The sequence below is a fragment of the Anarhichas minor genome, unplaced genomic scaffold, assembly GCF_050575085.1.
Source record: "Anarhichas minor isolate MPS153535 unplaced genomic scaffold, ASM5057508v1 ptg000040l, whole genome shotgun sequence".
Taxonomy (NCBI): Eukaryota; Metazoa; Chordata; class Actinopteri; order Perciformes; family Anarhichadidae; genus Anarhichas; species Anarhichas minor.
The window spans coordinates 12,577,410-12,598,554 of NW_027466486.1; the positions used below are offsets into that span (position 1 = coordinate 12,577,410).

At 43.8% G+C, this 21,145-nt stretch overlaps 1 protein-coding gene across 4 annotated transcripts in view; it reads left to right on the top strand.

Moving 5' to 3' along the window:
- ralgapa2 (Ral GTPase activating protein catalytic subunit alpha 2) overlaps nt 1-21,145 on the top strand; it is an 84,670-nt gene that overhangs the window by 34,201 nt on the left and 29,324 nt on the right. For all 4 annotated transcript variants that reach the window (XM_076107975.1, XM_076107973.1, XM_076107976.1 and 1 more), the window contains 16 exons: nt 192-385; nt 696-794; nt 1,353-1,508; nt 5,612-5,740; nt 6,995-7,123; nt 7,381-7,439; nt 7,748-7,856; nt 9,451-9,561; nt 9,840-9,908; nt 10,164-10,301; nt 12,661-12,838; nt 14,203-15,040; nt 15,697-15,768; nt 16,438-16,561; nt 16,675-16,830; nt 19,515-19,673. In XM_076107975.1, coding sequence (XP_075964090.1) covers nt 192-385; nt 696-794; nt 1,353-1,508; nt 5,612-5,740; nt 6,995-7,123; nt 7,381-7,439; nt 7,748-7,856; nt 9,451-9,561; nt 9,840-9,908; nt 10,164-10,301; nt 12,661-12,838; nt 14,203-15,040; nt 15,697-15,768; nt 16,438-16,561; nt 16,675-16,830; nt 19,515-19,673 — 2,720 coding nt within the window. The remainder of the gene's footprint in view (nt 1-191; nt 386-695; nt 795-1,352; nt 1,509-5,611; nt 5,741-6,994; nt 7,124-7,380; nt 7,440-7,747; nt 7,857-9,450; nt 9,562-9,839; nt 9,909-10,163; nt 10,302-12,660; nt 12,839-14,202; nt 15,041-15,696; nt 15,769-16,437; nt 16,562-16,674; nt 16,831-19,514; nt 19,674-21,145) is intronic.

The following is a 21,145-nucleotide window of genomic DNA, read 5'->3' on the forward strand; positions in this document are numbered from 1 at the left end:
TCTCTACATTTTCTTTTATAAAAGGTGTTCTGCATTTGTTGACTGAATCCCATACTCTTTATGAAATTAAATTTGACTCATTTTGTATTAGGTACCGGCAGCTACATTAAAAGGTGTGAGCAAATAATTGATTCTCTAACCCAAACACTCTCTCTCTCTCTCTCTCTCTCTCTCTCTCTCTGACCATGCAGACAGTAGTGAGTGTCTGGCAGATGATGTCAGCATAATTGCGGGCGGGACCTTGACTGGTTGGCATGCTGATTCGGCCTTCGTCCTGTGGAGGAGGATTTTGGGTATCCTGGGAGATGTCAACAGTATCCGCTGTCCAAAAATCCATGCCAAGGTCTTCTCCTGTCTTTATGAGCTCTGGCACAAGCTGGCCAAGGTAAGGTGGCGAGGCCAAAGACATCATCTCAAATGAGAAGAATGTATTCCCGCTCTTGCAAAGAGATAGTTGGCATGAAATGTAAGTGCGCTATGACTATAAAATGACTGATTAAAGGGCTTTTTGCAGATTGGGGGTGTTTTGAGGATTTACTTATGTTTATGGACTCGGGCCTGTTTATTTTAGTTAACAGTATTTTAAGTAAATGGATATGGCTTTTTATATATTATTCATATAAACCTTATTTTACCACACAACGATTATTCACGATGGTTACGCTTATTGACCAAAAGTGAACGTGTGCTTACAGATCCGGGACAATCTCGGGATCAGTGTGGACAACCTGTCTTCTCCTCCCCAGCCCGCCTTCATCCCGCCTCTTCGAATGCTGGCCTCCTGGCTCTTTAGGGTATGAACAACACATAGGCACAGCACACAACATCCAGAAAAGTGGACAAAAAACAACCAGGAAACTGAGGGTTGGATTTAAAAGTGTGTTATAGTTTAGTAGGTATACAGCATGCAGAATACAAAATAATTTCAACATCAACAACATTAATATAGCCGGATCCAGACTGTCAGGTCCTATAAATAATAACCGGAAGCATTTTCATTGAACGCTACGGTTATTTCACTTGTTGCAAGTTGAACAATATGTTTACATCAGCTGTAAACAATGGTTGGTAGGTGTTTCCCTGGAGGAATCCCCTAATGCTCAGGAAGCCATTTGATTGCAATTGCAGCAGTAGCAACAAGTAATAAAAATAGACTGAATGTTTAACTTTAGCAGCGACAGACACTGTAACACAACATCGTACTGTTTCAGCAAAATCATAAAAACAGGAAAGTTGCACATTAAAGTCAAAGTGATTCCAGTGGTGACGGGTATAATAGATGTTAAACACGTCCAAGTCTTCACCTCTTCATAATGATAGTGACCCTAGTGTCGTCCCCCCCCCCCCTACAGGCCACCATGTTGCCTGCTGAGTACAAGGCTGGCAAGCTGCAGGCCTACAAGCTGATCTGTGAGATGATGACCAGGCACCAGGACGTGCTCCCCAACAGTGATTTCTTGGTGCACCTCTACCACATCATGCACAAGGGCATCACCAGCAACGACCAGGTACAGCCAGCAGGTGGCACCGAATGTACGGCTGCCAGTTGTGTTTTTATTCACCATTAGATGGCGCACCAGTCTAACTCATGTGAGGTACACGCATCGGCCCTGTTTCAATACTAAGAAATATGGTTTGTAGATGCCAATTTGCCGTCTTTTTTTTCTTGCTTGATGTGACTCAGTGATTCCTGTTAGTTGTTGATGTTAATATATGTCCGGTGCAAATTCTTTTATTTGGGGTCACCTGTAACTTAGTGAGGACAGGGGTCATATAGGTGCACTGCAATTCAAGATCGTTGAGGCTTCGTTTCAGCCGGTGATTTTGAAAACAGCGTGCCAACCAGTGGTGATGAAGACGACCTCTGTGTTTTGGCATCTTCCACCTTCGTTAGCCACACCCTTCCTTGTATTTAAATCTGTCCCGGCTCCATTCCTTCCAGCCGAAGCCGAGTTGAGATGAATGGAGTCCCCAAAAACAAAGGACGGGGATGAAAGTGTGTGTGGGTGTGTGTATGTATGCCCCCCTGGCTGGGTTTCTATTGCGCCTTGGCAGTGCGACAAGCTTATTAGAATGTTTTTCCATGTCGTTAAATAATGTTTTGAGCCCCTGCCGCGTATACGTGATTAATTAAGGATTGACGTCTGTCGCGCTCCGTTAGACTGACATGTCGGCCAGGGGCCCAGAGTAGGCTGGCCTGCCTGCGTGAAGTGTGTGAAGGAGCGGGAGGGGAGCCTGGGGAACGTAGTGTAGAGTAGAGCAATGAGGGGGGCACATTGAGGGAAGAGGCAACATTCTCCAGCTTTTGTTGTGGCTCTGTATAATGCGTCGGGGGGGCCAGAGCCAGGCTGGCCACTGAAGCATGCTCAAATTGGCCGGAGAAAAGAGTCCTCACGCCACACAATAGAGGACAGCCGCACGCCTGCTTAACATAAGAAAGTGGCTCTTACTCTCCCCCTCCTCCTTCCTCTCTGCCTTCACCCGCAACCCCCACCCCCCCCACCCGTAAAAAGGAAAAAACATATACTTTTCCCAAATCCGTCATACATGTATATTTTCAGTTTTTTCATGCACTCATTTTTCAATTTGCTTACATGATTCCAGTAGCCATCAGTACAGGCTGGTATCCTCTAATATGATGATGTGCAATTAGAAAAAAAACTAATGGTTTGTGTTTATTTATTTATTTATTTTTGACATACGGTAAGTATTGTACATTTGTATTTTAAAATATTCTAGCATACAGCTTGGGCATTTTCATGAGACAACCTTTTATTCAAATCATAAAATGTACCTTAACAGCCTTGTTTTTATAAACAACAGGGGTCTCCTGTAAATCCTTTAAAATTCAACTAAGCGTAGAGAAATATGACAGTTCCCGTGTAGGGATTCTGCCTCCGTCAGTACCAAGGTCAGGGCTATTGTCCCGGTTGTCATCCTCTGGTCACTGGTCACACAAAGGCATGACCGTAGCACAATAGCAGTAATCCAGCTAATAGGTCTACTGTCTGGACTGCAATAGTCAACAGCGTTTTTTGTGTAAAATGGTGCACACAAATGCAGCTTTGTACCTAATTATTTTGCATAGGTGAAAGAAAACGTATCAACACCAGTTAATCTTGCGGACTGAAATGTAATGTGCTAGGTACAAGTGGGCGGACCGTTTTCCTTACCAAGACTAGCTCCTCCTCAACTAAAAAAAAAGAGGTTTTGCATGATTAACATAAAGCCTGATTTTGAGGTGACAGTTGACCCCTAAGCCACAAACCTGGCTGTTGATTAAACCCCTCACCTCGTAGTTATGCAGCTGGGTTACAACCCTTCCTAACAGCTCATGAGGGGAAACTCCAAGATATTCATACTTATGATAGTGGTGTTGAATTGCGACAAGAAATCTTGTTCTGTCCTCTCACCCCCGGAGCCAGCAGGTGGACAGAACAAGATTTCCTCCAGTTGGAAGACCAAATGAGAAGGCCTGAGGTGGCTCTATTCATAGTTACATTAATGCATCTTTTGTTGATGCGGGGGTACGGGGGGCCATTCCTCCTGCCAACACAGAGACACATGCGGGGCTCAATTCTCATTTCTGTACACACACCTCGAATCAGGTTCCCTCTACTTACACACACACACAATAGAAAACACTTTGCATTCTACATTTGTGGCTTGCTCTAAAATGCTCATTTCAGGCAATCAAGCAACAGTTTGTTGCATGCTAATTACCTCTGTCTGCACTGCACATTATGTTTCAGAGGTCAATTACTAACAAAGTGAGGGTAAAATGGGCCCTCAATCCGAAAGCTCTTCCCACCAATTTTCCACATGCACAGTGCATCATGTTGGATTGCCTCTGCCTGTTTATTCTATTCCTCTTTTGTTCACCTTCATTCCCTGTTTACCAAAGCCCCAGGTGATTAATGTCCCAAATAGATAGGTGTGTGTGTGTGTGTGTGCGTGACTGAGAGAGAGACACAGAAATTGTGTGTTTGCTAAGGTGCCCGTCGGTTCAGCTAGAAACAGGCTGATGTTTGAATTGTCCGATTTACACAAGTTTATGGTCAAGACGGCAGGTGCTTGTAGCCTGGACCTTGCCTTTGTACACAAATATGCACACGCATGTCTCAGATAAGAAAGAGAACAATCTTTATTGCTTTACTGACATAATGCATTCTCAAACCAATATGTTTTATTTTGTTATTTTAACAAGAGTATTTCTTCTGTCAAGGAAGAGTAAATAGAACCATTTACCTTCTATTGACAACCTGCTAAAAGCTTTCTACGCTCTTGTCTGGGATGGTATTACGCTGCACATATTTGAGCACTCTTTGCCGAGCCTTCCTCAGTACAGCATATGGCGATGTTGAAAGAGCACCCATCTGCCACTGAGCCGCCTGTACCTCGCAAAAACAATACCTTGTTGTAATTACAGGTTTGCTTCTGTGTAAATACACGGGACTCACCAAAGTTGAGGTCTTTTGTTCCTCATCTCCTCTGTGAACAATCCATCTGCTCTCTCTCTCTCTCTCTCTCTCTCTCTCTCTCTCTCTCTCTCTCTCTCTCTTACTCTCTCTTCTCTTTCTCTTACTCTTTCTTTCACTTACTCTCTCTCTCTCTCTCTCTCTCTCTTTCAATTCAATTTGGCTTTAATAGCATGAAAGTTTAAAAACAATCTTGGCAAAGCATCAAAAATTACACATACAATAACATAAACACACAATACATTAATATAACGTCAAGATTGATTATTAATTCTCTCTCTCTCTGAAATCTGTTCAGGTAGCACTCTTATTATTGAGCTGTATAAAGCCATGTATATAACCTTTCTATGCAAATCAGGGTATTTTCCCTCATTAATACATATAAAATCAGTTTAGACCGCTGTGCTCGTATCAGACTCCATGTTCTTTGCCAATTCATTAAGTCCATTAAAAATAGCGATTCCACAGTAACGAGCCCTGAATCGTTGCAGTATGAGACTCCTCCTTTTTCCTCCTGCCTCTACCTGTTAGTCATTATGACATGCGGTCTAATAATACTAATAATGCTTTTAATCAGTTATTTCTTTGTGAGCTCTTTGTGACACCAAATAGCATAAAACACACATCAGAAGCATCAAAGCGCTGCATAAACTTCTGTTAGTCACTGGAATTGATTTGTTCATGTGGGTCTTGATGATGCGGGATGATAATCACCAAAACTGTCCTGTCAGCGAGTTACCGTTCCGTCCGTATAACTTTGTGTTTAACTCTCTTGGTTAACTCTCTTTTTGTTAAAAGTCGGTGTGAACAGGACATGGACCAGAACTGAAATTCAACAATGTTTCATTTTTTTCCCTTGGTCCAGACAAAAGGAACCAAACTACAGTTGTGAAAGCACCCTGACAAGACCATGTGCTCATACCGAATGCAAAAATCACATCTAACTGTAGAAAAGTGCTGAGATACTCAGTTTTGGTGTTTGCTCTGTCAATTAAAGTCAGCTGGTCATGGCAAATACCATGAATATCAAAATTAAGGTTTGACTCCTATCAACCGTGTGTGTGTGTGTGTGTGTGTGTGTGTGTGTGTGTGTGTGCGCGTGTGCGTGTGCGTGTGTTCATGCTTGTCATCAGGATGTTTTGAACACCATCATCCGTTCCTGCTCTCCTCGGTTCTTCTTCCTCGGCCTGCCGGGCTTCACCATGCTTGTTGGAGATTTCATCACTGCTGCTGCCTGCGTTCTCAGCTCTGACTCCTCAGAGGTACGCACACACGTTTTCACATTCAGATTGATCACGCGAATCAAACTGGAATCTAAAAGTAATTTACCAGAAACTAGAAAAAGTTGTTAAATATTACACATTTTTTAAAGTTTTCAGGAATGTCATTGAAAACTTTTCAGACGCATGGTACTTATAAGAAATGATAAAGAATACGCAAAATCAGAATTCTTCTTCGACCTGTTGATCTTCAGTAACTGTCTCATTCATTCACTCACTCATAACTGATCGATAATAACAAAAGTCTGAATTTTACAGCTTTGACATTTGAAAAGTACAAATTGTTTTGTCAAATCTAGTAGTTATAGAAGAGAATATCAGGGGACAAAATGACACAAATTTAGTTTCATTTTTGAGGTTTTATTGTACTTTAAGACAGGATTTAGACAAAATATTTCTGAAGTGAATACCACACATTTGTTTTGCTCAATATTGCCATAGAATCATTGATTATGGAAGTAAAGTAAAGTTTATTACACAATTGACATATAGCGCAAAATGAAATTGGCATTACGTCAATTTCATATTGTGCTGTACCTATTGCCTATGAATAAAACTCAAAAGCCTACAGCTGCTGTATTTATATAGCAAAGAGCGCTTAATTCAAGCTAAAACTAATGTCTTAGCCAGACAGAATGTGTTTCATTAAAGAGCATCAGATTTAAAGTGTTTGATTCATTGTGGACACCAACATGTGTTCGCAGTCATTGTGGCCTTTAAACGCAGTCGGCCATAAAAACACATGCAAACACGTGATTGTTTAAAGCTCGATACACACAGTCTGTACTCTGTACACAGTCTTTTGGAATTGTGTTCGGATGTACATTTGCATGAATAAAGACTTGTGAACATTTTGCATCATTGGCCGAATTTGGATCAATTAGTAGAGATGATGTTGACAAACCGATAAGATAACCGTGTTTCCATTATGCACAGATTTAAACATGGGAAAGTTAGTGTTGACTGTCTCTTACTTCTCTGAACTATATGTTTTGGTTGCCAGGTCATTTCATCAAGATTGACAACCTGCTTTACAGCTGCATCCATTGCCCATTTAATCCGTCATTTTGTTGTCAAGGGATTCTGTTAAGCATCGGCAGAATCATGAATAAAGATGCAATTAATTCTGCTGGATGCCCCCAATCCTTTTTCCCCACTGCCCGACTCCTTGAAGAAGGTTATCTTCACGTAGCTTCAGGGAATGAATGATAGCCTTCTCTTTCTCATCTCTTGCAGGCTCCAAGGATGGAGGCTCAGACCATCCTGGGCTCCCTCGTGTGTTTCCCCAACCTTTATCGACAGATTCCTGTGCTGCAGCGTGTGCCGGGCTCTGATGACATCACCATAAGCGATGAGAATATCAAGGTAAATGGTCAACATGTGCATATTGTATATATGTGATTACTAAAAGACTGCTCACTGTATGTTTTAAGCGGATTAGTCACCTGCAGTGTGAAGAACAGTCAGAGAGTTTTACACTTTTCTCCTAAAATGAGAATATTAGGAGAAGTCTTATGTTACATTGAAGGTTGTCACAACGGTACATATATCAAATGAAGTGAGTGGCCTCAGTTGTCATTTGAGAACATGGAGTAAAGTTGTTTGTTTGATTTGCGGTTCAGGATTATCTGGTCAACATCTTGCTAGAGAAGGCAACAAAGGAACACTGTGAAGGGGCCAGGTATGATCGGCAATAGTGATGATGATTATTTTTTCTGAGGTTACATTTTACTATTTATTTGTATTAGTTTGATGTGAATGTGTTTTTACATACATACAGAAAGCTAATTGACACAGAGCATTTACTAATTTGTCATAAAAATGCTGCGCGATGCCCGGAGGAGGCGATCCCACAACCATAGATATGCGCTGAATTTGAAATTTAGCACCTTCTACTTTAATTGTAGTATAGTACTCTGAATACATTTTGTACAATTCAAATGAATCTCCGATTCACCGGTTAGTTTTCACTCTGCTTCTGTCATTCAGGTGCATTGCTGTGTGCAGTCTGGGCTTGTGGGTGTGTGAGGAGCTGACGCAGAACAACATCCACCACCAGGTCAAAGATGCCATCAATGTTCTGGGAGTAACACTGAAGGTCAGTGACCCACCGAGCCGAAGACGCTTGCATTCGCAGATGGGTATCCGCTCACTTATGAGTACAAAATGATTTACAGAACACAACTGCACTTCTAAAATAAACTAGTGGCATCATGGGCGGTGTTGACGATTGTAACTGTGGCAAAGATTCTGAATAGAAATGGCCACATTGTTCTTTAAATATGTTGGGGTAGGGAGCTTGGATTTCATCACAGTCTTTTTTTCTTTTACTACAGAAGCCCTATAGTGTTTAGCTCCTGCAGAAATGATGGTTGATTACATAAAAGGACTGCAGGACAATTTCAACATAGTGAGTGGACAAAAAGTGTGAGAATAAAACATGTCCAATCATGTGACTCGTGGGCATATTTTGGAAGAGCCCTCTTTTCTCCCTGAGTGAAGAGATGCAGAGAGAGTGTTTTTTTGTTTTTGTGCGTGGTTGGGGTTTTTTTTCATGGAAAAGGGTTTTGGGGCGGTGGCGTAATTTCCAGGCTTCTCGCTCTCGGTAGATGTGGGCCAATTTAAGCAGCTACATCTCCCAGCTTCCTGTTCGAGCAACCCCCCTTCTCTAATGGAGCAGTAATCACTCCCCTGTACAACTTGACACACAGACTCAGCCAGCCCCAAAATAGAGGGTATAGGCTGGGTGGGGGATCTAGGGGGAAGAGTGGCACTGAGAGTCTCTTTTCCAAAAGCAGGTGCTGAACTCTCAGGGCCCCTTTTTGTGTTTGGCCATTTCTGCACTCCCCACATTGTCTGCCCTTGTTACATGTTGAGAGGCATTCAGCTGGAAGAAATGGGAAATTCTATTTCTCCACAAAGAATTTCAAATCACTAAAGAAATCCACATTTGAAGAAAATTGTCAACCGCTCAATTTTTCCCTGCAATGAAGAGGAAATGAAATTTTGCTGATTATATGCACAGTAAGTGAAAAACTCAATTTAAGGGAAAGTACTCAGAAAGTAGCTTAACTCCCCCCCCCATCTTCCACCGGGAATATTTGTCACAATTATTTATGGAGTTACGGTGTGGAGTCAGCCTCACAGGCATAGCTTAGTGTACGTTCATTTGTAATCAATGAACCCACCGTCACCATTGAGCTCTTTGAGCAGTTTGAAGTCGCTGTTTCTGTTTACGTCATTTATAATCTCTGTAAACAGCTGAATATGAACGCAAAATCTGAAGGCAACTGGAAAAGATTTCTAATCAGAAACGTTCTGGTTTCTGTTTGTAGTCAGACTAGTACCGACCAATCACTTTTCAGCGGGCTTTGGTTGCATGCAGGTCTGTGTGGAGAGCAAATGTCTAAAATCGTCTGACAACGATTTAGCTTTTTATTTGCTTTTTTTTATTTTTTATCTGCATCCATATGCAGATATCTGTTTATAGCAATTTGTAAGCCGCAACAATGTCACGGCGGTCGTAATAAAAAGCATTCTTCTGCCGCAAGAATTTCTATGTATGACAGAAAAATACTGGTTCGTCAACAAAAATGTTCTCTCTGTGAGCGCTGATTCTTCTAAAAGGAGCCAAATGCTTTGTATCGTTGACCGGCTCGTTGTCCCGTCCTCTTATTTGATTTTTTGTCCAGTTTGGGAACAAAGCCGTGGCTCAAGTGGCCTGTGACGTGTTTCAGCTGCTCATCTCTCACTGGGAACATCTCCAGAGGTTGGAGCTCACTCTGCCTAAGAAAATCATTGAGGTAACACACACACACACACACACACTTGCAAACACACAGTTAAATTGCCAGTAGCCATTAGGGGCCTGTGAAAACATATTATAAGTAAGAAATTGAGTGCGAAATTACTATCAAGTCACTTAAGCCTTTAAATGCAAGTCTTACATGAGTCATTACGCATGCATATGCACACTCGACATCCTGTGGCATCACATCCATTTTAGCACACAGCCCTGACTCAGCTGATGAATAGGAGTGTGTCATCCAATTATCTTTCTCCTTGATTTGTCCCAACACAGATCTTTGTGGCCACAATAGCCTTTTTGTTGCCGAGCGCAGAGCACTCAACAGTGGAAGCAGACAAAAAGGTACATGTTGGAAAGGACAAGACATGGCTGAGATCTAAAGGCCGTCGGTCTGCCATGTTGGAATTGTGCATTTGCAGAGGAATGTTTCAGCTGAAGTGATTTGTTCTCTTTACCTCTCTCTATATTATTTTCTGTCTTTGCGGTTGTCGTCGATTACATGTTGTGTTTTCTCAGTTATTTTTTCTTTTTTTTTTGCTTTGTAATAATATCTGTATATGTATGTTTGATGGCCAAACTTCTTCCTCACTTCCGCAGTTGATGGTGTCACTGCTGCTCTGCCTGTTGGACTGGTGCATGGCCGTTCCGCTGAGTCTGCTGCTGGAACCCATCACCATGCCTTCACTGGAGGACCGCACATCCCACAAGGCCCCGCTGCTGGACTACATCTACAGGGTGGGTAGCCTCACTGGCAGCTGGGAGGTGGGAAAAGCTAAAAGTTTACAACAAACAAACCTGGCTATGTTTTACTACCGTCTGTTTTCCAGTATCTCTTGAAACATACATAGTCTTTGCCTGCAGACACAATAACTTAAGCTTTGACACCTCCACCCCCTCCCCATCCAATGGGCTTGCCACTTTAATTAGACTCACCTCCGCCGTGACCTCATGACTATGCCTCATTTAACATTATAGTGGCACAACAGCAAAGAAGCACCCGACGCATGCGGTTGGCATTTATCATATTCAGGAAACCCCTTCAACTTGCTTTGTAGTAGCATTCACTGCATTTGCTTAAAAGAGGCAAAATATGCAGTGTTCAATCTAGTTCTCTGTATCTGTCCCTCTAACGCTTTATTTTACGGTCTGACCCAGAGGATGAGGGCCGAGCTTCAGGCACAAATGAATGAGGTATTATTCATTCCCTCCTGTCTGGGCAGATGCGGTCAACGGCAGATCTTTGTAAGGATGTCACCCCTGATAAGAAATGGTCCAATTATTCAAACGGGACCCTTTGTCCAGTTGATAAGCTCAGGCTATAAACGCTTGTCCTGGAGATTTGAATAGAATATGTCTTAATATGAGAGCGACTGCAGCTGCTATGGAAGCAAAGACAATTAGGCATGATTGGTTGTCTATCAGCACACAAAAGGCATGGCCCCTCTTGGTTTCATTGGAAATCATATATTAAGCAAAGCATCACAAGGTGTGACAAAATTAATGCAATATCAAGACTAAAATCTATAAATTTCCAACGATGCCTTGGCTGCTAATTATTCAAGCGGCGAATAGCTTCCCTAATAGAAAAGTAATCTCCCTTTTATTCCATCCTTGGCCACCGTCACTGACAAGGTAGCACGGAGGGTCCATTTATTTTTTCATGCTTCAACTTTCTTCAATTACAGTTTTATATTGAACATATACCAAGCCATCAAACACCAGCTAACGGAAAGGTTTTCATGCTATTTATTCTGAGATGATGAGAAAAGTGAAAAAAAAGTAGTTTTGGGGACTAACAGCATGCAGATCAATGCAAAAGGCAACATTGCATTAGACCTCATTGGTTCACTGGAGTTCTGCTCAAGCTTCTCCATCTGCTCTTTCAGCTTGCCTCGGCAGCCAGCTGCACCACCGTGTGTGTGTGTGTGTGTGTGTGTGTGTGTGTGTGTGTGTGTGTGTGTGTGTGTGTGTGTGTGTGTGTGTGTGTGTGTGTGTGTGTGTGTGTGTGTGTGTGTGTGTGTGTGTGTACCATTGTCTCTGTTTACATTTTTATTATTTGATTTATGTCTGTACACAGGCGCATTCACGTGTCCATACAATATGTGGCCCTTTAACTACAGTATGCACTGTGTGTTACCTTCCAGGAACTGTTGCTATGCGAAGTGCAGTCACTTAGTTGTCAAGCACAGCTGTGGGTCCCCGTCCCCCCCCCTCCCTTTCTGTCTCTCCACCTCTCCACGGAGGAAGCTCTTTGGGGCTTTGGTGTAGCAGCTGTTTGGTTCAGGTCTTTTCAGCTTCAAGCCTTCAATCCCTCCCCCATGCACCCAGAGGTCTGCTCGGTAGAATCATCCACATACTGTCTACATTGCCCCACACAATACTGTTTCAGATGTCAGGGCCAGCCTGCCTCTCAGAGCGTCTCTCTGCCAAGTTTGAGTGCATGTGTGTACTGAATGGGATTAGCCTTTGCATGGCTTTACCCAAGTTGCTCGACTCTGAATGAGAGGCCCCCTCATTTACATACATTAGGCATATGTTTGAGCCACTCTTATGCGGCACCTTCCCTCCACTCAGATTATACAGTATACAGGTGTGTTTGTCTGTGTGGCTGAGCGTGCATGTTCGTGGTGGGAGCTGAGCACAGGGATAAAGTCCTAATTAAATCAAACAGTGTAAACCTGTCCAGTGCTGTAATCAACTGCCCCAGTGCGTCTTATCTAGCCCTGCCAACGGATGCTCTGCCATCTGTTATGTAGATCGATACACTCGCACATCACAGGAGAAATGGATTAGTGGCAGTAAAGACCCTCTTTTCTCTCCTTTTCTCCCTCCCTTCCTCCATCGCCTTATGATGTAAATGGACCATATATTCCCCTTTCATATGCTCCTGGTTCATGTCGATCTGTAGCAGGCCTGCAGGAGTGTCACTGTCCCGTCTGACCAGACACCAGCACATCTAACAGGACGATGTCTTTTACACATCAAAGTTCAAGTTCAGCCATCAAAGTGCATTTCACTGTCATTCTGTAGAAAAACTACCCAGGCGCACTTCATAGGAATCACTAAGTCCGAGCCTTCCTCTGTGAATCCTCAGGTGCTGCACTGCTGTGTGTCCGGCTCCAACCTGCACACCCAACAGAGCCACTACCTCCTCAGCCTGTCAGACTTGTCCACTGACTATGACCTCATGTTGGGTCAGGTTAAGAGCTTCGAGCCGCCGCCCTCCCAGACCACCACCACCGACTTCGGCAACTTGCTCACTGTAGCTGAGGGTAAGGACATGGAGCCTTCTGGGTTTTCATTTTTGGTTTTTGTTTTACTACCTGCAAAAATTGCACTGGACTGGCAGATAAAATGACGATTTATTGACGTGTGAGAGGGTACAACCTGTCAGTTAGTGGTGGCTGTAATCTGTCACATTATAGCTTATCCCCAGCTGATGATCTCTGATTACTTTTTTGACGGAAATTATTTCAGCTCCTCCTGAGCTTCTGACAGGCAACAGAGACCCATAACCCCCCCCCCCCCCCCAAAACATCCAAAAAAGGATTACAGGGAAAAGCAAACTCTGAGTAGCCCTTCCATTTGGAGCCACTCCATTAAATGTCAATATCTTATTAAAAGTATAAAAAGGAAATCAACCATCACAGGGTTGATGTTCGCAGCTTAGTACTCAGCCCTAGAGAGAAGACCCATTATGGGGTTCAGATAAATGTGATGTTTTTCCCTTCTTTTTTGTGACCTTGTGATTCCATTAGGCAATGAAATCCTCTCTCTCCCTCGTGTCCTCAACTTCCGAAAAGTCCGTTAGAGAGCCCAAATACAACGTGCAGGCTCCTGAAACAATGTCACATTTGAACAGTGGCTTTCGTCCGGAACATTTCACCACACCTCTGCTCTCTGATGCACAGCTGCAGAGATTCTTAGTAGAAATAACAAAACACTATCAAAAGGGCAAACCAAAGAGTGCCGGCCTAGTTATATTCATGTCCCCCACCTCATATTGATCAAGTCACATCAAAGGGCTAGTGCATCTCTAATGCAGCTTGGCCTGCTTTCTAAAGAGCTTTCTCCACTTTGATGGGGGATGATGGTATTGATAGCACTGTCACAATGCAGGAGTGCATCTTCTTGTTTTTCCCACATCATTGCAGAATAAAGCGTGGCATGCCTTGCACTTGGGAGTAAAAAATAGATGCAATTCACTAAGTAGAGTCCTATTAAGCAGCATGTAAAGATGGTGGTTCTCATTAGCACTCAGCCAGTCTCAACGCTTGTCCATTGTAAGATGACTCAATGGGCTTTTGAAAGTTGTCTCATGATTAGATGCTACCTACTCAGAGGTGTGCTGGCCAGAGCTATTGTGAGAAATGAATAAAATACGCCTATTAGTAATCATGAATGAGATTTGGCTTTGTATAAAAAAAGAGCTAACGGATGATAGCATGTCTACACACAAATGTGGGGCTTTGAAATCGGGCCGTACGACGTATTACAAAAGAAGCTGCCCCATGTGCAGCTTTATTCTGAACCCATCAGTAACTTTAACCATTGACTAGGTTTTACACTTTCTCGTGTATTTTCCTTCAGCCAGGGTCTCAGTATTTTTACCTCCCTGCCTTCGTTCTTTCACCAGAAAAGCGCCGTCGGAACATGGAGTTGATTCCCCTGACAGCGCGGATGGTCATGACACACCTGGTGAACCATCTGGGCCATCATCCACTGAGCGGCGGCCCCGCCCTTCTCCACAGCCTCGTGAGCGAGAACCACGACAACCCGTATGTGGAGTCGTCCGAGCTGTCCTCCGAGGTCTTCAAAAGCCCCAACCTGCAGCTGTTCGTCTTCAACGACAGCACGCTGGTGTCCTACCTGCAGATCCCCGCCGAGACCCCCACTGTCGGACAGCCCCCCCAACCCTCCTCCCAAGTGCGCGTCATCGTCCGGGACATCTCGGGCAAATACTCGTGGGATGGCGCAATCCTCTACTGCACCACCGAGGAAGACTCTGTTGATGCAGACGTTTTTAGTGCAGTCGATCGCCCTCTTTCGACTACCACTACTGCCTCTCACAGCAGAAACCAGCCCAACTCTCCAACAAAGGGGCCGTACAAACACCATTGCTCCGTCTCGGACTCCCTCTCTGACTGCTGTGAGGAGGAGGAGGAGGCGGATATTCTGGATATGCTTTTGGAGAACCTGGGCCACAGCAGCCCGGAATGCCTGCCCCAGCCACAGCTCAGGCTCAACCAGCCCGCCTCCTCGCCCCATGGCATGAACCTAGAGCAAGAGAGCGCCATCCTGGAGGCCATTCTGCGTCAGACTCAGCAGGAGGAAGAGCAAGTGAGGAGGTGGGATGCTGATGTCAGCTTTCGGGCTGCCTGCCAGAGGGAACCCTCCCACCAGGAACCAAAAGCTCCTTTCTACTTCTGCCGGCTGCTGCTTAATGACCTTGGCATGAACTCGTGGGACCGCAGGTACACTAGCAAATGAAATTGGCTTCATTAAGTGCTCTGGTTTGCACTGTACTAGAAGAAAAAAAGAGTCAAATGGGGTCGTAAGAAGTCATACAGGGGCCTGTTGCTCTCAATGTATTTCTTTATCATTCAGTCTGCAAACCACATGATAAATGTAAGTGGCATGACAGAAACAATAACACACAATATTGTGTTTTAACCTCTACGGTCCACATCCTGTTTTTGAACCCAAGTTACATCATTCCTCCTCAAAGTAACTCAGCTGTTGGCTCGTTACTCAAAGAGAGAAAGAGCAAAGCTAAAAGCACTGTGCAGTCTAGAGTGTCTTAATCTCCTCTCCACAGGGTAAAAGTGCCCAGCTGTTTGCACTAAGGTCTACCTTGCAGAGCCACATCTTTCCCATGCCTCCCCGTAAATGAAAAGCTTACACCTCTTAATGGTGATGGTGCAACGTGCACACAGCTAGTAGGAGATTGCTGTTTGCACCTGTGACCTTTTTTGCCTTTGTTAATCATGTCTGAAAAACAAAACTTAGGTTGAAAACGTTTTTTTTAGGACAATTTGCTTCTAGATCATGCCACTTTATTATTTCACAAATGGCTGTTCATGCAGAATTGAAAATATCACATGTAATCGAGACTGTTTTTGTCAAACAGGAAAAGTTTCCATTTGTTGAAGAAGAACTCTAAACTCTTAAGGGAACTGAAGAACTTGGATTCCAGGCAGTGGTAATACCTTCATCTGTTTATATCTCTATATATATCTGCTAAACATCAAATTGTCACTGCAGCCCTATAGTAAACCTATTTCTACATTAAATTAACACAGGTTATAAATCACACAGTTGGTCCATGCTGATTATATTGCCCCCTCCCTCCCTCCCTCCCTTCCTCCCCAATGATCTTTCTAATTTGTACCGTCTCCTGTTGATCACAGCCCTGGAAGTCTCTCACTATCACTCTTGCTGTCCTTCTCTTACTGTGCCTCTCTTAGTCCAATCAATAAGTACACCACACATTGCTCATGACAGGAGCTTATTAACGATTTCCCTCAGGACTAGACTTCATTCTCCCAGATGGCCCGACTTGGTTGGGCAAAAGCAACCTGTGCGCAAGCATGCAAAGTGCCCTAAATCTACCCCAGCGTGATGTACTGCCATGGCAACAGGGAAAGGAGACGGGGGGGCCTTTGCTGCCATCCTTTTCAAAATCATGTTCGAGCCGGAGGGATAGTGATAGAATGTGCCGGAAAAACACACAATTTACCTTGATAAACAAGGTGTAGTCTTTTGAGTCATTGGACTTGAGTGGCAAGAGTAGTGAGAAGCTTTGAAAGTTCTGTTGTGCTTATAACATTGTTGTTTTTTAATAAAGGCTGCTATGTGTTTTGTTCCGTAGCCGAGAGACACACAAGATTGCTGTGTTCTACATTGGAGAGGGCCAAGAGGACAAGTGCTCCATCTTGTCTAACAGCGCAGGCAGCCAGGCCTATGAAGACTTTGTGTCTGGACTGGGATGGGAGGTGCCGACAACCACACCCTCAAATCAACACATCCTCTGCCTTCCGCAGATACAGCCCAAATATGAACGCACTCGCACTCATTCAACGCATTAAACTGTACATGTGTCCCTCAGGTGGACCTGGCCACACACTGTGGCTTTATGGGTGGCCTCCAGAGGAACGGCAGCACGGGTCTGACAGCTCCTTACTATGCTACCTCCACCGTGGAAACCATCTTCCACGTCTCCACTCGCATGCCATCTGATTCCAATGACTGCCTCACCAAAAAGGTAACAAAAGTCCTGGATAATCATAATACGTATCGTAGGAATTGCACACCTCAAATCCGGAAATAAGAAGAATACTGCTTTGCCTGCTTGAAGCGGTGAAATGGCTACACAGTGCTGCCTGCCCATAGCAGTATGTTGTTGTAGCCTTCAGCTCTGTGTTAAGCTGTGATCAGGAGGTGTGACTCCAGAGTGCGGGCATTGATTAGTGACCCTGGCCATTCAGACCTGAGGAGTAGAGAGTCGCAGGCGCGTGAGTGAAGAGAGGGCATGTGCCGCTGCGGTAATGACTATGATTCTGCTAGCCCCTGCCCCCCTCCCTGTGTGCTGTGACCAGGGCCTGGATTCAGCCATTAGCTCTCCCTGCGAGGGCAGGCGCCGGCCGGATGCCGGCAGGATCCTTTTATCCAATTCCTGCTGCCGCCACAGGAGCGATCGATTGGGTTCTGCAGTGGGATTCTGAGCTGTAGTGTACCAGTAGCAGTTAGCACGAAGAAATGAGCCGCAAGGCCTCTGCCCGTGCTGCCAATCTTCTCATACAGTACCCTGCTGAGAAGGGAAATTCATCAGACTCCCCTCATATCCAACCCCCTCCAGTCCTCCACAGACCGTCCCCCTCTCCGTCTCACAAATAACCCCATACTCATTCCAAACCCATCCTGAACATGTGCTTAGTGGCCGCAAAAAATGAGTTAGCCTAAGTAAAGATTTTGGGGTTTTGGGTTGGCCAGAGTGAGGCGCTGGAGGGATGGCCATGCCCAGAGTAGAGTGTGCTGCCACTCCTCTTCCATCCATTTCACGGGGAACTTCTGTAATTGCTCAGGCTCACCTTGTACAGATCTCTCACGGGCTGCACAGAAATTGGCAGGCTGGCTGCGTGCATGGATGCAGGGCAGAGAGAAGAGGAAGTGGAGTGAAGAAATTGATTGAGAAACGGACTTCGTCTGTGTCCAAGTAGGATGTTTCCCTGTCAATTTAAAAATAACACTTTTAGTCCAGCAGTCACCCACTTTAATGCCTGCAAACGTAGAGGCATACCGTGGTGGGAGTGACGGGTTGGGGGAGCTCTCGCTGGGCAGATTGCCTGTTTGAAGACGATGGAGGGTAAAAAAAAAATAACCAGCTAAACCAAAAAGAAAATAGGGAAAACCATGAATTCCTCAATCCAATTGTGGGTTTTAGGGCAGTGCAGGCTGCAGCAGTAGCAGCTGGCTTCCGTAATGCGGTTATAGAAACGACCTGCAGGTTTGGGGTCAGGCCATGTAGAGTGTGTGCGTGTGTGTGTGTGTGTGTCTGTGGAAAGAGAGGGAAATAGACGGGTGCCTTAGCTATCGCATTCACCCCCAGGCACCACAGCTTAACTGGGTTGCTGCAGGTTGTTTTGATAAGGAGCCTCTTGTGGTCTGCTGTCTCCATATGTGTGAAGCCCATTGGCTGGGCGGGAGGTCAAAGAGGGCTAATTGGACAAGAGCCTTTGACTTGAATCCCATTTTATAAAAGAAGTCTCAAACATTTGGATGTGATTAACAAAGGAGTAACTAGGCGGGTGCAGAAGATGATTGACTAGAGCATAAGCATCCTCATTAAACTTGTTATTAAAGCTCATCCAAATGCTAATATCTTAACCCAAATTAACATCCCCGTGTTAATTGTCTACCGCAAATGCATATTCAACATTTTCTCTGAAATTGTCCCAGTGACTGACCTGGTTGGTACCTGCTGATCCTTGGACAGAACTGGCGAGCTCCAGTAATCAGCATGCCGTGGATTTGTTTAAGATTACCGTATTACCATAATTAAGGGCTTATAATAGAATGTGCTAATTGCATTTTTGGTGGCGAGGGCATGTTTCTTAATGGCTCATTAGGCCCACAGTACATTGGCAGATGTTTTCTTCTGAGTAGAGGCTCACTTTTCAGTGTCCATGATACCCCAGAAAACATCACTGGGCTACCAGCTACTACCCGCAGTGGAAAACCAAAAAGAGAAAAGGAACCTGGTACCGAAAGTGAGTCGAGTCGAGCCCAACCGTGCAGTGAAAAGAGGCAAAAGTGATCTACAGAATACAGCGAGAATATACTGCGACTGTGTCCCTCTATTTTACTTTGGAAAAGGAGGAGCTGTTTACCTATTTCAAGCTAGCATCCATCAATTTCCTGTCATTTAAATATACGTTCTTGTCCTGCCCAGTTTCATTTGGATTTGTGAATAGCGTGGAAATGGGAAGCAATTTAATCTATGATGGGGAAAGTCAATTGGATTCGAATTATTTGGTTTTGAAATGCTCAATTTTGCTCATTTTATGTTTGCAATTTGAATTTGTAATGAAAAAGCTATAAAAAGAGTCAAAACCAGAGCCCAGACCCCTATTTAAACCATTGATTTCAAACAAAGTTTGTGATTTAGACTTGTTGTTAGCAGTCACCTTGCTCTTGCCCCTGCTGCAATCATGTTTTATCTTCAGGATACATGCAGTAAATAATGTTTTATTATCCCCTTCCACATATCTCCTATACCTCTTATACACTAGTTCACTCTAAGAGGTGTGAGCTGAAGGTACTGGCTGGTTGAACCTAGCGACATGCCCTGATCTCACTAAATATGTGTTCTTGTCATCATCACTGTAGGATGATGACAAGAACACGTATCGCCAGGAAGTTGATTAGACTGATTTTGTTTGTTTACAGCTGCGTCACCTGGGAAATGACGAGGTGCACATAGTGTGGTCCGAGCACACCAGGGACTACCGACGGGGCATCATCCCAACTGATTTTGGAGACGTGCTGATTATCATCTACCCAATGAAGAACCACATGTACTTCATCCAGATCATGAAGAAACCACAGGTAAACTATTATAAACTACACACATACAAGATGGATCAACTCAATGGAAGTGGGAAGTTACTGTTATTGCATGTGGCCAAACTATTTATAAGTGAGCTTATTTTCCTTTTATACTAACGCTTTTCAGATTAGATAAGAAAGGTTTATTTTGATAAATATGTAACAAATAATGAGAAAACAAAACAGATTAACCAATAAAATGAACAGTAAACATTCAACAGCAAATTTGAAAACACCTATAAGGTCCTACCCCTTTCTATGACTTAAATAACTTAGAATAATTATTAAATAATGAATTTAAGGAGTGACTTCATGTTTTTAAGCTTTAAACTGTATTATATGACTTCACTTTGATGAAACACATCAACGCTGCTGTTAATATTTACATTTCTTACCAAATTTATTTAAAAAATCTGCATTCCACCATTAAAAAATGCCTCAAAACAGCATCTACTGTTTATAGAAAGCCCACATCTTGCAAAGTAATTTTTTGATCTAATCTACGTCAAGAATCACTGATTTACAAAATCTGGGTCCCTGCTCCCCCACCGCTGGGAGACTTCAGCCGGCAGGACAGCGGACGGACTCTCTGGAGACAGAGGTGCTAGGGTTCGTGGCTGAATTCAAGTTGCTACATCCAGTGCCTATACTTTCTCCAGTCAAAGTAGTCTCCCAGCAGGGGGAGAGTGAGGCGGAGTGACTGCGGGGTGTAATTCTCATTTCAAGGTGCATCAAGGCTTTTCGTCAAACGGAAGTGCGCTCTGTTTAATCTCTCTGCCCCTTGTCCACTTTTCTGCATTTAAAAAAAAATGATGCAGTGGGTGGACTTAGGCTCGGACCTGAGGGGGGAAATCACACTTTGATGTTGAACCATAGCAAAGTGTCTTAGTCTCCAGGCACACTTAGCAAGAAAACCACTCTGGCTATTTTCAGCACTGCACTAATTTCCAGTCTCTGCTCACGAGTTAAAGCAAGCCTTTCTCCTCACTTCCTATTCAGACTTTGCCGTGAGTTTTATAGGTCCTTTCTCCTGTTAGGGTTTCTGTCTGAAGGCTCTCAGTTTCCCCTACTCCAGCTGTGCATTATTACCCACACTGTGGGTATGTGCTCTCAGAGATGGTTACCATCCCTTGCTGACTAGCTTTCATCTTGGCTACTCTGAAGTACTGCACTCGATGTGTAGCCTTCTAAAGAATAGTGACATTTCTTTGTCTGAGAATATTTGCCTTCAGATGTTCAGATACATTCACAATATTTTCTATTTGAACATTATTCAGATGAAAAACAAATGATGTCATTTGTTTTGTATTCCTCACGGAGGGCAGTGATCATCTTTAATGTGGTCTTTTAAACGAGTCATTTTTCAAAGATGACCGAAATACATAATATAATGCGATAAACAATAGAATCTCGTCTTATTTTTAATAAGACAGTACGGAGTATAACAACAATAGATTATTGGGTAGATTAAT